This window comes from Primulina tabacum, chromosome 6 (genome assembly GCF_025594145.1).
Source record: "Primulina tabacum isolate GXHZ01 chromosome 6, ASM2559414v2, whole genome shotgun sequence".
NCBI lineage: Eukaryota > Viridiplantae > Streptophyta > Magnoliopsida > Lamiales > Gesneriaceae > Primulina > Primulina tabacum.
The window spans coordinates 2,556,075-2,573,367 of NC_134555.1; the positions used below are offsets into that span (position 1 = coordinate 2,556,075).

Sequence of the window (17,293 nt, forward strand, 5' to 3'; positions counted from 1 at the left end):
AATATGACCCGTGAGATCGTCTCACACAAGTTTTTATCTTCTTATTATTGTTTTTTGGAGACAGAATTAATCAGGATATAAATAAATAATTAATAAATAACACCATGTCTCCATTAAATTAATTAAAAACACTAAAAATCGATGTTTTCATTTACATTTGTTGCTTTCTTCATCCAACTCAAAGAAAGAACTATTTACCTAAATATGCTTCGAAACAAAGACACGATGAAGTGTGTAGGACAATCAATTGGTTGTGTTTGCTTCAGCAGCCAAAAGGTCTTTTCTTCTTATATCTTTTTAATCCATGGAGTATTTTTACAATCCAGACAACTATTATTTAATCAATAAAGTCTATGCAAGTTTAATTGAAACAAATATCTTATTAAATGAGACAAACGTGGTCTTAATCCCAAAACTATTCAAACTTGAATAAAAGTCAAACATGTTATTATCCCATTTAAGAATAAAATCAAAATTATCATAATAACAATAATAATATCATTAATAAATAAAGCATCAACTAGATAAAATTATTGGTTCGGGACAAAAAGCATTTAGCATCATCATTAGCTAAATCAATTAGAGTAATCTATCTACTAAGAAAGGGTATGAGGGAAAAAGTGAGTAGATTTCTTTCATTCATATAATTCGTCCAAACACGTGATTAGGACAAAATTTGGTATTATTATAATAAATTTGAGTAAACCGACACTCTTTCGTTAACCATAACCTACCGACATTAGAACATCAATTCGTCACGGACCTAATGATTCGAAACAGTCTCCAAAAAAAAAAATTAGTCTCCACCTCATGTTATTTTTGTACAAACCAAAAATTCGTTCACCCACGGGTTCCTTCTATCAGGGGAGAAATGAGAGTACCCCGAACAAAGATTTATGTAAAATTTCCAAATAAAATATGAAGTTTAATTCACGTCGACATAAAAATTTGTAGTCGGGTTCCTACAGAAGCACAGAACAGAGACATGGAAAGGCAATGACGCCAGAAATTCCAAGGTTCAGACCACGACACTTCACTTTCAATCATTGTTTTTGACTGATAAAAGCAAATGCTGATTGGCCCACACCAAAGCTGGATACCAGTTAATAAGCAAGTCTGCGAATATGTTTAAAGATTTCATTCAATCTAATACAGCCCATGCTTTGGTTAACTCCACAACTAATATCAGGCCTCCCACCTAGATTAGTCTTTGGAGGTTCCTTTCAATATGGGTGGGTCACAATGAATACTAAAGGTTAGATATTAAATGATCATGGGGGGAAAAAGGAAAGAATATTGATATTTGGTTAAGATTTTGTGTTTAGAATGGTTTTAAGAAATGGAAGAAACTGAAATTCATCCACATCTTTGCAAATGTATATGCAGGAAGCCATTGTGTCATGTAAACTGTTCAAAAAGTGTATGCCATTGATATAAACAAGGGTAAATCTAGATTAATCGATTAGCTACTCTTATCTTTGTATTTCAAAATTCATAATTTCGAGCTATAGCTCCCAGCAAACTGCTGCCTTCCAGTCGAAGGATCTGTCCTTTGAAAGGATTTCCTACATTATTTCTCAACAAGTGCAAGTTTTTTCTCTGCCATCATGTTGTCTAAGATTACAAGGACTAATTAAGTAAAATAAAATCTTCAAGGGACTCATAGAACATGAAACAAGAGCTTCATGGAATACCACGAGTTTAGTCTCCACAAAAGAAGACAAGTATTTTACATTGTTCTAGAGAGGTCCATTTGAAACGCCTTAAGACAATACATACGCATACTCCTAAAGTACTTTTTCGAGAAGAATTGGTGTTTCACTCTCCCCCAACTTGCCTTTTCCACGAGTCTTCCACAATCAATTCATTCACTCCCCAATCTTCATAGCTGGATTACAAAAACGAAAATACAGAAAAAAACTAAAACAAAGATAACAGGGAATGTACTGATGAATCCATTGAATCTTACCTTCCATCAGGGAGGTAACGACGAATAGTGAACGGTATTTTTCGCTGTCGTAGCTCCTTCATTGCAATCTAAGATAAGGTGAAAAAGATGGATGTTGTAACTAGTAAGAAAACATTACACAAAATCACATTGTAATTTCAAAGTCACTTGTAATACAAAATTCTATGTTGAGTAATTGACAAAAGCTGCCCATATTTACATGCTACATAATTATCAAACAAAAGAGTTACGAGTCTGGCATTTTTTGTCAAATTTATTCACGCCAAAGTGATGGTCAATCATACAAGAACTACTTTTTCTAACCAACCTCTACAATAATATTGGCTAAAATAACACTATTCATGTGAAAATTGAGGTTCTGGGGTTTCTCATGCAAACCAAAAACATTAATTGAGGTGCAAGGAGAAAAAATTAAAGCCATATTAAATATCTACAAAAGTGTAATGTAAATATTGAAGTTTGGACCCAACTTTAAGCATAAAAATCGGATACTAAAACGGTCAAGGTGCCACCCCAAATAATATAATCATCCATCTAAATCAAAGTAGAGGACAGTGAAACTACATTATCATGAAGAGAGTAATTTAATACAATAAACAAAGTATTGGAACTACAAAATAATAAATGAATCATAATCTTAACATTATAAAAGTTCATCACATGATTTGGAAACAGCAAGCCCAACCATGAACTAACACACACAATCCTTCATCATTAAATAGCACTAGCATTTCGTTGACCTTGTGCAGCAAACAAGTTCCAACATACTAGCCAAAGCAAAAAAATTGAAATTCAAAGAAACATTTCTTCCCAAACTTTTTTTTAAAAAAATCAAACAAATATATGTTTCAAAACAAAATCTTTTTGAGGTTTTTGTACTAAAAGGTTTTAATAAGAAAAACACAAAAAATTCAGAGATAACAGTAAATATGCGAGATGCCCACACGGAACCTAATGCCTTCTGCGAATGGATTACGGAACTGTAGCTCGAGATTAGAAATACACGTTTGCATACAATTTTTAACACAAACAGTATATAAAGACAATAAATAGGAAAGAAAAAATTCTTGCCCAAAAAAGCACTACCAAAACATTGAGAATTTTACCTCGAGCGGGTCAGTTTCACCTTCTAATTCAACCATAACGGGAGCATTCATGCTGTGAAGCCAGAAAGAGTCTCTCAAAGCCCAAAAATAACTCGAATAATTAAAATTTAAGCACGAATTTCCAGTCCACGGTCCCAAAAACACTTGAAAAACGAACCTTATCTGCAGAGCCCTCGTGCCCAGAATCCTAGCTCTTTCGTACTTGGTCATATATTTTGATGTTTTCCGAGGGCGTGCAATGGGTACCTGCTCCTGTTTCTCATCTCCATCGCCTTCGATCGGGTCAGGAGTGTCCTCGTTGTTATTATCTTCTTCAACTTCCGCCTCTTCCTATCAATTTTCTCACCATGACAATGAGATGAAATCCATAACCGAAAATAAAAACGTAACAAAGAATCAAACGAGATGCTCACATCAATCTCGGGTTCCATTGGCTCATCCTCGTAGCTGAGAAAAACCAACAAACCGTCATTAGTCAGCACAAAATCCAAAAGCCCTAAAAAACCCTAATTCCAAAAAACAGTGGTCGTATGGCGCTATCGAAGTTTATAGGGGAATATTAAACGAAATTAGATTAAAAATTGACTGAATTACGAATATTTACGAACCCTCCGTCCATCTCATAGTCCTCGTCCGCCATGGCGTTAAGATATCACCCCTCTTCTCCAACCGCCAATTGATCGCGCGAATGCTAATAGAGAAACAAGAACAATCGACTTAATTAGTAGTAGAATGGGCCTAATTAGTCTCGTCGAAGCCCACTAAAATTACAACTTAGTTTGTAAAGCCCACTAGCCCAACATTCATCTATCGGTACCATATTTAAAGTAGTGTACTAAAATTTCCATCCTCTAAAATACAATTAGTCCGAATATAAAAATTTATGTGAGACAGTTTCACGAATCATATTTTGTGAGATAGATCTCTTATTTGGGTCATCCATGAAAAATTATTACATTTTATGCTAAGAGTATTACTTTTTATTGTGAATATCGGTAGTGTTGACTCGAATCACATATAAAGATTCGTGAGACCGTCTCACAAGAGACCTACTCTAGTATGAATTATAGTATCCACAAACCTTGTATTTGGATAAACTCATTTGAAATCTATGAATTTCGAATGAATTTTCAACGTTGAATAACCTCAATAAAGAAAAATAAAAATTCATCTTTTATATATTTATAATATATTTATATCAACCACGATAAATTTCTGAATATTTCAATATTCTAAAAATCTGAATCCTATTAGTTCAGTTGTAGAATAAACAAATATGAAGATAAATTTGAATTTCTATTTTTAGACTATTAAAATACCTTTGAAATCAATGAATTTTAATTTTCTTTTAAAGAATTTAATAACTCACTTCTCAATAAATAAATTCACTTCAATTTATTAATCAACTTTAGTTTTAATTTATGATTTTTGGAAATAAGCTTATCTTATTTTCTTTTATTTTTTTCCACAATCTTTAGTTAATATGTAAACTACATTTAAAAAAAAAATCAATATTCTTAGGTTGGTTAATTCATCTTTGGGAAGGAGATATAGCAGTATGTTAATCGGCTTTCGAGGAAGTAATTAATTAAACATTAAATGACTAATTGAGATTAAGAATTTATAACACGTCTCCCGAAATGAATTAATAGCTCAACTTCAACACCATCGTTACGTTGACGTTTCGTATCTCCGAACTTCCATTTTTTTTGGGGGGTGTGTGTATACATATCCAATACCTTATTTTTATGCTAAAAAAAACATTTATTTTTATTTTATGAAAAATAAATATATAAACAATTTAATAGCAAAGATACAACTAACGGATATTTTAATTTATATATGAATATATTTTTTTTGAGACGATCTTACGAATTCGAATTCTATTGGATCCCCAGGGTCGTTTGGGGGCATCTTCTTGCTCCCGAGGATCATAATTTGATTTCATGGAATCTAAGGTTTATTCACGAGACAGGTCAATCATGTCCGTATTTACAATAAAAAAAATATTTTTTAACGAGCGACCAAAATAAAATATATGTCTCATGAATTATGAAAGAAATGTATTATTCCTTAATTATTTTTTTGTTAAATTGATATTATCAATTTGAGATTTTGTCTTTCTAGATTATAAGATCGTGCTTGATATATTTTTATGTGATAAGATCTTGATTGCTTTATCTTTAAAATTTAATAAGATTTGTTTTTAATATTATTTTTATCTCTAATATATTTTATCTTTGTTTAAAAGAGTTTTATATCTAATGAAAATCTTGTTTCCATATTTTCTAATACTCTTTTATGAAATTGTTTTAGGTCAAGTATTGGATAAAAATATGAAAGGACTCACAGCCGCGGAGAGAGTGCTGCACAGAGCGGGAGAGAAGAGAATCTTTTTTGTGGGAGCTTTTCGTGTGTGCCTTTACGTGGGGCTTTTCAGAGAGTTGGACGAGAGACCTTTTTGCAGAGAGAAAATCACAAGAGTCCAACATATATTTGCTCTGCAGTTTTTATGTGATCCGATGATCACTTTATTGTACAGCTGCTGAAGTTTTCTGTGATCGGGTGATCGCTTTTGTATGAGCTTTTTGGTGAGTCGTTTGGTGTTAGCTTTTGAGAGGATCGGTTGAGGAGTTCTTGCATAGAAGAAAAATACTAGAGCCGATCCTATTTTGATGAAAAGCTTTTGTGTGATCGTTTGATCACTTTTGCAGCGCAACCTACACGTAGTTCAGAGTTGAAGAGTTTTATGTTGAGAATTTGTGTGATTGATTCACAGATTTACCGTGTTACTGATTGGTGTGGACAACACTCGAAGGACAACACTGACACAATATTGATCGAAGAGTGGTTTCGTTTGATTTTAAGCAATACGTTTTTTATTTTGCATCTTACATTTACCTTGAGTTTTTTATGCATGTTAATTCCTTCGAGTGTCAAGGAATTTAGTTTTGTTATACTTACTAGTATTGTTTTGGTGTAAACGATTTACATAATTTTCTAGTGAATTTTTGCTACGAGGCATTGCACAAGTATTCGTACTTGTGCATAATTTAAATCTGGTGCTTATTTATTTAAGTTTACGCGTGTGCTAAATAATCAATTTCCGCTGCATGTTGTGTGCTCGTGTTGACAACACCAAAATATAACATTAACTTCTGATACACACAATATATTAATTTCATGTATGTTTATGAGCAACAGTACCCTTCCAAATTGGACCGTGAAACCGTCTCAAATGAATTTTTGTGTTATATATAGATATAACATGAATCCTCGAAGTTAAACTTGCTGCCCTTAGAAGTTAAAAACTCCACCAAATGAGTAATGTGCAAGAATCTTTACGTATACTCCTAGTCCTTCGTATATCTAATTCAAGTTATGATATAAAATCCATATTTAAAACTAAAAAAGAGAAACAGAAGATTTTATTTTATTTTATTTTAAAAAATTCAAATGATGGTACTTACGAAACTTAATAATTAATTATATAAAATAACAACTATTATGCATCGTACGAGTAAGATACTAATTAACAATCAAGTTAAACCTTCGATATTTCTATAAACAATATCATTTAGTTTCTTGGCTCGCAGAGATAAAAAAGAACCCAAAAATTCAATTTTCTTTCTTGTGATTCAAAACTTAGATATTCTCGATACAATTTTCGTATATTATCACAATTCATAGTTGTACCATGCAGGGACGGATATAAAAATAAGAGTTGAGAAGCTTGAACTCAATATGATAAGTTATATATTATTAAAAAAAATTACATTATATCGTTCAACGAAATTGTGCTCTACGAGATTCTTAAAATCATCAATAATAGAATTTACATCAATATGTTTAGCTAAATCTCGTTCAATATAGAGTGTCAAACAATCGGCAAAAAGAAAAACAAAAAACGAAAATTCATGATATTGAGTATTTAAAACTTGAAAATTCATCATACATATTTAAAAATTGTCATTCACATCATGTAATTTTTAAATAAGTACCGGATGGGTTCGAGTATCCTATTGTTCCTCGCAAATGTCAACCCAAAAAGAAAAACGAAACACAGTTGATACTTGGTAGGACATGATATTGGAAAATATCAAAAAATTGGAAAAAATGGTTTGATTCCAGTTTTTGGAGGACGGTTTTGTTTTGATTCGAGCGGCCGAGTCTACAGCACACACTTTCTTACAGTTTGATCTGCATGTAAATGGGTTGGGCTGGGCTGGGTTGGGCTGGATTGGACTGGACTGGACATTGGTGGGTGAGCTAAAATTTTAACTTAATTAATAAAAAAACAAAGTGGGCTGGACTACAGCCCAGTATAGCCCTTTAATGGATCCGCCCTTGGTAACATGTATGTATATATATGTTATACGTACGATATGTGTATATAAGTTCTACGTTCAGATAACTTATTGAATTTGTAATTTATTGGATTTTTAATGAAGGTTGACTGGTGGGATTAATTAATTATCATATATTTGATATTATTTTGGGTTAATTAATTTTAGATAACTGCTAACCGTCCCTTACTCGTTTTAATCAAACAACATGAGGTGATACCAAACTCAGCACAACAAAAGTACGTACTTAGTCAAAATTTGATGTGTAAATCAATGTTCAGGTTCTTAGTTTTTTTAACAAAAAAAAAAAAAATCATACGAGATCGTTTACGAGCCAGTTTTGTGAGAAGAATTATCAATCTGATCAGACTCATAAAAAACATTATTTTATATATTGAAAGTATTGATTCTCACCGCAAAAAAATCATTTTTTGTCGGTTATATTATTAAGAAATATTATATAATATGTTGATTTGAGTCAAAAATATTTGAAGGGATCGGAGAATCGATAAGGTTGCTTCCAATTTTTTTTTTTGGATGTGTGGAGAGTGTTTAGTCATGAGATTAAAGTCGATAAAAGCATCTTCTGAAACGCTTCATTTCATATTTACCTCTTTTCCAAATATCTCTTCTACAAGCCTTTGTTTTTTCTTGCTCTAGCATTTTAAAGAAAATATCAGTCTATATATTATAACCATTTTTAACGCATGCTATTAATTACTTTGACTAAATTTATTTCCTTTTTTAATTTTACATTAAGAAATGTTTCAATAATTATAGATTCAGTTATATTGTTAAATAATTTAATCGGAAAAAGGACAACATACAAGTTCCTAACTGGGACAGGGTCTATTTCAACCCAATCTTCACTGGAGTAGGACATTGGCCTGTTTATATTAATTAATCAATTAATCATCATTATTATTTAATATTAGTTATTAGACAAAAACTTATGTGAGACGATCTCATGTGTCGTATTTTGTGAGACGGATCTCTTACTTGGGTCATCCATGAAAAAGTATTACTTTTATGCTAAGAGTATTACTTTTTATTGTGAATATTAATAGGATTAACCCGTCTCGCAGATAAAGATTCGTGAGATCGCCTCACAAGAAACATACTCTAGTTATTATCATACCACACAACCAAATAGGACAAACTTTTCTATTCATCCGATGTTATTTATATTCATTATTATTATTATTATTATTATTATATAATTATTATTTTCACATGGTGAGTACTCGATTTCATTATTTAATTTTACCTCTTTCGTAGAAAGTCAGATTTCATCCAACCATCCCCCATTTCTATTTTTGAACCTCTTCATAAATGACACCGAATTTTTTTAAAACTGCATACTAAATATAATATAACCTTTATTATATTCACACCACTAAAGTTTCAAATCTGGAACACATTATGGCTAGCCAAATAATTTTCACACTTTCATTTTAGACTTTCGATTTTAAGTATCCCAGTGAGGATAAAAATTAATATTACCCATCTTAGATGATAATTCTAAAATGACATATACAGGACATAATTGAAAAAACAACCAAAATAATTTTTGGTAATTTTCATATTTTATTTCCTTGCTATCAGTGCTTGCTAATGACACAATGTCTCCCCGTGACGCGTGAGAGCATGTTGGTAAAAGTTGAGGCAAAAATTTGTGTGAGACAGTCTCATGGATCGTATTTTGTGAGACGGATCTCTTATTTGGGTCATCCATGAAAAAATATTACTTTTTATTGTGAATATCGGTAGAGTTGACCTATCTCACATATAAAAATTCATGAAAACGTCTCACAAGAGACCTACTCCAAAAGTTGAGTGACATAAACTCGATTATCATAAGCTTAGTGACATAACATGATTATACTCTCAAATATGAGAGTAACTCGAGTTGGGGTCTCCCACCCTAAATCTAAACAAAAGGCAATGTTAAAGGTGAAAAGTTGGAATTAGCATTAAGAATCTAATTGGCACTTGAAAATAAAAATATTTTGATTATTTTAAACTCTTCATTTCCCAACTTAATACGTACCATCTCGAGATCTAATTTATTACTACACACCACCTCTACAAATTAACTCACCTCTCGCATGTGTTCAACTTGATTCTTAACTTGTCTCCCTCCACGACCCTTTTTCCAATCCTCCAATTAATTCAACACTCCACCATATTCTTCTCCTCCTCCTCCTATAAAACTTGCGTGGGCACTCCATTTTTCATAATCAAGAACAAGAAATCAAGAGACATGGGAGGTCCGCCCCCTCCTCACTACACTCCACTTTCCAAACCGGGCACGGCTAATGCCGCCGCGTCCTACCTCAAGAAACCCAGACGACTCTTCTCCTTAGCCTTAGTCACAATCCTCTGCTCCCTCTCCTACCTATTCGCCGTCTGGAAACAAGGCGACGCCACCACCTCCACCATCTCAAAGTTTGGCGCTACCATCCCATGCTCGATCGCCACCTCAAACAAAACCCGCCAGACCTCCTCCTCCTCCACGGTTAAACTCGACTTCGCGTCCTATCATGCCGCCGCGGACGGCGGCGTAGGGGACGATGTCTTCGGCGTGAAAATCAAGAAATACCCCCCATGTGACATACGGTACAGTGAATACACCCCATGCGAGGACCAGAAAAGATCGCTGAAATTCGAGCGTGACAGGTTGATATACAGAGAGAGGCACTGTCCTCCGAAAGAGGAGTTATTGAAATGCCGGGTTCCGGCTCCACACGGATACAAAAACCCTTTCAAGTGGCCGCAGAGCAGGGATCTGGTGTGGTACGCAAATGTACCACACAAGGAATTGACCGTGGAGAAGGCGGTTCAGAATTGGATTCGGTTCGAGGGAGACCGGTTTAGGTTCCCTGGTGGAGGAACAATGTTTCCTAATGGCGCTGACGCTTACATCGATGATATCGGAAAGTTGATTAATTTGAAAGATGGCTCCATTCGGACCGCCATTGATACTGGTTGCGGGGTAAGTTTTTTTTTTTTTTCTTCTTATTATTTTTTTCCCTCAAGAAGAAGAAGAAAACAACATGCAAGATAATTTATTTTGCTAGGAATGCATTTTTTTAACGTAATTTTTTTGGTTAATTTTATTAATTTCCGGAGGATTAATCTTGTTTCTCACTAACCCCGTCATTCCATTTAAGTGCTGTATTTTTTTTCCCCGATATAAATTTTGGTTAGAAATTATTTTATTATAACATTTATTATCTTGAAATCAACATGTCCGACAAAATTAGCAATAAATTAAGTAGTTTGTGAAATATTATATAATTCCATTTTTTACAATTGGAGGTGAAGTATTTGCTTTGGACAAAGATTGTGGTTGTATTATGCAATTCAATTGTCAAATTAAATGCTTTAAGTTTGTAGTTAACGGGGAATAAGAGGTGGTGATTATGAGCAGGGCAGTTCCATACGTAAATGTTGAAAAAAGAATTTGCCATTTTTGGTATGGGGCACACTTTTTTGTCATGAATTACGACAAAAGTGAGTGAGGTTTGGTATTGTGGTTTATCGAGCCACTAATTTTAAATAATTTGGAGTCTGCTAACTTTTAAAATTTGAAAAGAGTTGGTTGCTTTTCTTTTCGTTGTTAAATATTATTTAATTTTAAACATTTTTATACTGATTACTGTGGATGCTTGTTATTGTATTTTACCCCAAGAAGTGCAACATCTTTTTATCTACAAGCAGGCAACTTGGCCATGCATGAAAGCATGTAACACACATGGCATAGTGCTGCTACTAACATATTTTTTTTGTCTTTTCTATTCATTGACAAATGAAACCAGTTGGTACTTGCCTTTTTTTTTTTCTTTTTCTGTTTTTTTGGGTTGAGCATTCTATATTTCTTGGTTGTTATCATCAGGTTGCGAGCTGGGGTGCTTATCTTTTATCAAGAAACATCCTCACGATGTCGTTTGCGCCGAGGGACACACACGAAGCACAAGTGCAATTCGCATTGGAACGAGGAGTTCCTGCGTTGATCGGCGTCATCGCCTCCAAGAGGCTACCATACCCGTCTAGGGCTTTCGACATGGCACATTGCTCGCGTTGCCTCATTCCATGGGGGGAATATGGTAATTTCACCCCAACATGATATATATGATATTTCGGGCCGACAGTATTTAGAATCTTGATTGGTGAAAAGTGTGTTTGATCACAAATCAAGGTTTCTTTCATTGAAGATATTTTCACTTGAGCAGTGAGACTCATGATCTTATTCCCGCTTGATTTTAATCTGACTCGCGTTTTTATTTAGATGGTGCATACTTGATTGAAGTTGATCGCGTTTTAAGGCCGGGCGGGTACTGGATCCTATCAGGTCCACCTATCCGTTGGAGAAAGTACTGGAAAGGGTGGGAGAGGTCGAGGGAGGATTTGAATTCGGAGCAAATGCAAATTGATAACATAACAAGGAGCCTATGTTGGAAAAAGCTAGTCGAGAAGGATGACATCTCTATTTGGCAAAAGCCATTGAATCACTTCATGTGCAAAAAATTTAAATCACTGGTCAAGAACCCCACGTTTTGCCCCAGTGATCAGAACCCCGATAAATCTTGGTTTGCGATCGTTCCTCTGTTTCTCTTTTCGGATTTTGTACAATTTCAGTACACTTGTAGCTAGCTGAATTCAATGCATGTAATTAAGAATTATGTGCTTCTTCTTCTTAGGTACACAAATTCAGAAACTTGCTTGACTCGTTTACCCGACGTTTCCACCAATGAGGAGGTAGCCGGCGGTGGGCTGGAAAAGTGGCCAAATCGTCTAACTGCCTTACCTCCTAGGATTAGTCGAGGAACGATAAATGGAGTGACCAGTGAAACTTTTCATCAGGACTTGCAACTGTGGAAGAGGAGGGTCTCGTATTATAAAAGGGTTAATAACCAGCTAGGCCAAAAGGGAAGGTATCGTAACGTCCTTGATATGAACGCTTTCTTGGGTGGATTCGCTGCTAATTTGATCGACGATCCTCTTTGGGTGATGAACGTAGTTCCAGTCGAGGCTAAGGTCAACACACTCGGTGCCATCTACGAACGAGGATTGATCGGAACTTATCAGAGCTGGTATACAAATATATATACGTATACCGCGTGTTCTTGTTCTAATATTCATTTAATCGGAATCTCCCCACTCCTAATTAAATGTGCTGACTTAAGTCGTGACACCCTTAAAAATAAAATTCGTGCAGGTGTGAAGCGATGTCAACTTATCCAAGAACGTACGATCTCATCCATGCTGATTCAATATTTACCCTCTACAAAGATAGGTAACCTCGCAAACTATATATGCTATACTCGTCACAATCTCGAAAATATAGACTTTCTATATATACACTATGATTAACTCGCGAATACGTCTTTTTTCTTGTTTATGTTGTGATGCAGATGCGAAATGGAAGATATTTTATTAGAAATGGACAGGATTTTGAGACCCGAAGGAAGTTTGATTATTCGAGACGATGTAGATATATTGGTGAAGGTGAAAAGAATTGCAGATAGATTGAATTGGGATACTCAAATTGTAGATCATGAAGATGGACCATTGGAGAGGGAGAAGCTTTTGTTTGCAGTGAAATTGTATTGGACAGTTTAGAAGTATATAGTTCTTTTCTTGTTTTCATTTCATTTTTTTTAAAATATTTTTTGTTATTTTAATTTTCTGTCTTCTTGATACATTTTATTAACAAATATGTCTTCATTATTTATTATTTATTGTTATGTGATAACGAACTGTAGCTGATTACATATTTTTCTAAACTTGTGACCGACCGAGTTTTTTGTTCGGAATTGTAGTCTAATATTAAAATTTAAGATTTCATAATATACATAAATAATTTAATTTATGGATTTGAACTGATTAAAACATTTGGAATATATTTAATATATATACTTTATTTTTTAAAAAATTAATATTTACAATACGGTTTCCTTAAATAATGAAAGTTATGCTAATATTCAAGTAACCATTTGGAATTCAACAACACAATCAACGTATGGTTTCATTTTTTATCATATTTTTTATTTTCGAGTCAACGGGAATATCGATGGTTAGAGAAAGCATTAATAAATTTTGATCTCGAAAGATGAATCTAAGTTCATCGAATATATTTTTTTTACCTTTAAAAATTATATATGAAATTTAAATTAATATATTTGTCAGTCTTGAATAAATTGAGATTGCAGCCAACGTCACATAATCTACAACTCCAAACTGCATTTTGCATTAGGTGACTCATGCGATTGTCGATCGCGACACATTCATTAATTTGTTATAAACAGTAGAGAAATCGAACTCTGGACCATCGCAGAATCAAAACAAATCAAATATCAAATACTAAATCGAAATCATAAATGGCAGCAATGAAGTCTGTTTCAGCTCTGGTACTCGTCATTGTGTTGGTGGCTCAAAGCCAAATGATACCACAATCACTAGCACAAACTTGTTCTTCCACTCTTTCCACCCTCAATGTCTGTGCACCCTTTGTCATGCCCGGAGCCGCTGCCACCGCCCCCAACCCAGACTGCTGCAACGCTCTCCAGGCCGTCGACCACAACTGCCTCTGTAACACTATCAGGATCGCCTCCCGTATCCCCGCCCAATGCAACCTCCCTCCCCTCACCTGCGGCGGTCAGTATCTCAACTAAAAAACGACATCACATATATTAAACTTAAAACTTTTCTCATACAATGTAATTAACTATTAGGATATTAAAGGGAAAAAGCATCCGGAACTTATCAATCCACTGTGCATATAACTTTACAGGCATAAACCTGCTTTTCATATCTGGGGGTCAATTGCGACCTGTAAAATTAAAACGGGTACTTTTATTTTCATCATAAATTGGATTCACTGCTCAAGATTTTCAATTTTTTTTCTTATTGCAGCAAACTGAGATGGACGCAAAGCTGGTTCCCAATAAGAATGGGAAGGATTTAATAATGTTTTTGATGTCATTTCGTGAGATCGATGTTTGCTCTGCTGAATCCTGGTTTACTATATTATTTAGCATTTTGTTGTAATCTATTTCAGAAAAAGAGCAATATTTATCAATAATAAAGATGCATTATATTCCAATAGTTAATGTTGCAGTGATCATATATTATAATTTCGATCGAAATCATCTTATAAAGTCCATGCATGGATTTATACAGCGTAATGCAAATAATATTTATATTTTCCCGTCAAATTTATTGAAAATCCATCTACGTATGTTTTCCCTGGCATGCAATAACAACGGCTAAAGCCTAAAAGTATCGATATAATTTCAGACATCAGAGTCTGGTAATTTTAATATTTGTTTGTATTATTATAGGCAGACGTTAAAAAAAGATTGAACCCCCCCCCCCGGTAAAGGGATTGATTCACACGGGTAATGATGTGAAGCATGCCCAATTATTGTCACACAATTTATATATATATATATATATATATATATATATATATATATATATATATAATAGACTGGGTGGCAGTAGCTCTATTGGCGTGGATTTATTTATCTGTCCGCTAGCTTGAGGCAGGATTTTTGAAAGAGGAATAATTCAATTAAGATTTGAATCCAAAAGTCTCTTTTAATTTGAGTGATTTAATTTTATGCCACTGCACTATATGAAATGCTGGTCACATGTCCATGCATGAGACGTTTGACCAAATCACTCGTTCTGTTCATAATTGAGTCATTTGTAAACTTCACGTTCCAAATGTTCATTTCTGGGCGTGAGATGGTGTGTTAGTTGTCCACTTGTCCCACATCGGTTGGATAAAATACCAGAGAGTTGTATATATGGTCTTAGACAATCCTACTCCCTTGAGCTAGTTTATAAGGTTGAGTTAGGTTCAAGTTCCAATCTTAACCATTATTATTATTTCTGAGCAACAACTCTTGTTTAGTTTAAACTAGTATTTAACATGTGCGATGCACGTAATGATATTATTAAAAATTAGTGAAAAATGAATAGATATTTAAATTGAAAAAATAATATAATTAAAAAAATAAAAATAAAACTATTTTTTCGCTTATTTTAAAAAAAATTCTTAAATATAACGCATGTCGATTAATTTTTTTGGCTAATAATCACTATCATATATCACAATTTTAGATTGTGTTAGCCTAAGGTAATGACATGATGCTTATCGTGTTTAGTGTATTGATGTCGGCCACCAACCTTAATACATATTTAATTCTTTAATTTTCGAGAAGTTATATATTATTATTTTTTAACATGTGATAAAAAATATTTTTAAATCATACTCAATAAAATTAATGAGAAATAAATTTTTAAAAATTCAGTAATTTCGTCTAAATCCACATTCACAAATAATTTTGTGACATGACACGTGTTTGACACATTTGAATGATAACAATAATTGTTTTATCAATATCTTTATCCAAATGAGTTCTAATTTTATTTACAAAATTTCTTCATAATATACACAACAACCTATTATTCTGAAAGAAAAATGAAACATATGATCCTAAGTAAATTATGCATAAATCAGAAAAGTTATTTAATTCACATTTATTATGTATTCCAAAATAATGTCAATAAATTTTATAACATGTCTTCTAATAAGATGTTTACTTTCTTTATAATTGGTTTAATCACTTCCATTACGGTAAATTTTATACTATCATGAATCCGTGAACTTTGTAATATATAAGAAAATTGTCACATTAGTAATACGTAGTAATTAAAATTTTGTAAAAATAGATTAATAATATTTTTTATTTCTCGACCATGAAAGACATATTTCAAACTTAATGTCTCGTTGTTTCCAGTTGTAGGTAGTTCATAACAACGAACAAATCTAAATTTAAACGAACATTACATCTTGGAAGGATTCAACTCGTATATGGTGCTGAAAAGAGGAGTCATTTCAGAATTCAATTTTGGAGTAGATAAATTTAGTAAGATAAATAGAGTAAAATTGACTTCTAATATAATATGCAATATTGCATTATTTATAATTTAAAATTCAAATAAGACATCTCAAGGGACAAAAATTATACATTGTATGTTTTTGACAAAATTATATCATACATTAACTCTTTCAAATTATGGAGATCTCGAATTGCATGCATTGAGTGTTAAATATTTCTGATTATTGAGGGCAATATACATGTTTATTGAGATTAATTTAATGTCCATTTGAAACTCTTTTGAATATATCTCTTTTAATTTTTTTGTGCTCTCTTATTTGAATTTTTAAGAAGAGAATTCAAGATATACAATATACATATAGTTTTGGAAGAAAACTACAACGCATTAATTCTTTCAAACTAAGGTAATTTCGAAATAATATGTATTTGAGATAAAAATTATGATTATTAAATGGTAAATTAATGTTCATTGGAAATCTTATCGTAGTGATAACTTTTACACTCAACCAATTTTATTTTTAGAAAAATTAAATAAACTAATAAAATATTGTATTTTTTTAGCAAGTAATTTGGGCATGAATTTACTTAAAATAAAAAAAATTATTTTTGAATAATCTATCTTATGAGTGATACTGAACATTGCAATCATTTGTATTTTAATTTTATTTATATAGTTTTTAATTAAATTGATTGATATAATCAATGCAAAATTTTTAATATAGTTTATGTTTTTAATAGAGTTTAGTTTTAATTTGAGTAAAAAAAATAAAAACATATAATACATAAATTAAATTTGAATTAATATAAAAATTAATTGAATTCAAAATTGAATTAAATGAATTGATGTAATCAATGCAAACAATAATTGAAGTGATCATTTATTGCAGTACATATATGTCAATATTCACGTAAATCTTTCCTTTTTTAGAAATGGTATTTTGGCGGAAAATTACTATT

General features: G+C 32.6%; 3 protein-coding genes across 3 annotated transcripts; 2 read left to right on the top strand and 1 right to left on the bottom strand.

The window, feature by feature from the left end:
- Nucleotides 1–1,665: 1,665 nt before the first annotated feature.
- Nucleotides 1,666–3,818, bottom strand: LOC142548673 (DNA-directed RNA polymerases II, IV and V subunit 6A-like). The gene is made up of 6 exons (XM_075657141.1): nucleotides 3,684–3,818; nucleotides 3,489–3,522; nucleotides 3,233–3,405; nucleotides 3,076–3,127; nucleotides 1,970–2,037; nucleotides 1,666–1,888 (listed from the first exon to the last, which is right to left on the bottom strand). The coding sequence occupies exons 1-6, from the start codon at nucleotides 3,713–3,715 to the stop codon at nucleotides 1,819–1,821; spliced, it is 429 nt and encodes a 142-aa protein (XP_075513256.1). The 5' UTR covers nucleotides 3,716–3,818; the 3' UTR covers nucleotides 1,666–1,818.
- Nucleotides 3,819–9,551: 5,733 nt separating this feature from the next.
- LOC142548674 (putative methyltransferase PMT16) lies at nucleotides 9,552–13,156 on the top strand. Its single transcript, XM_075657143.1, has 6 exons — nucleotides 9,552–10,416; nucleotides 11,320–11,530; nucleotides 11,713–12,013; nucleotides 12,125–12,517; nucleotides 12,643–12,720; nucleotides 12,839–13,156. Exons 1-6 carry the CDS (start codon nucleotides 9,685–9,687, stop codon nucleotides 13,044–13,046), a joined length of 1,923 nt encoding a protein of 640 aa, XP_075513258.1. The 5' UTR covers nucleotides 9,552–9,684; the 3' UTR covers nucleotides 13,047–13,156.
- A 557-nt stretch (nucleotides 13,157–13,713) lies between these two features.
- On the top strand, nucleotides 13,714–14,772 carry LOC142547996 (stamen-specific protein FIL1-like). The gene is made up of 2 exons (XM_075656371.1): nucleotides 13,714–14,081; nucleotides 14,340–14,772. The coding sequence occupies exons 1-2, from the start codon at nucleotides 13,805–13,807 to the stop codon at nucleotides 14,345–14,347; spliced, it is 285 nt and encodes a 94-aa protein (XP_075512486.1). The 5' UTR covers nucleotides 13,714–13,804; the 3' UTR covers nucleotides 14,348–14,772.
- Nucleotides 14,773–17,293: the final 2,521 nt, after the last annotated feature.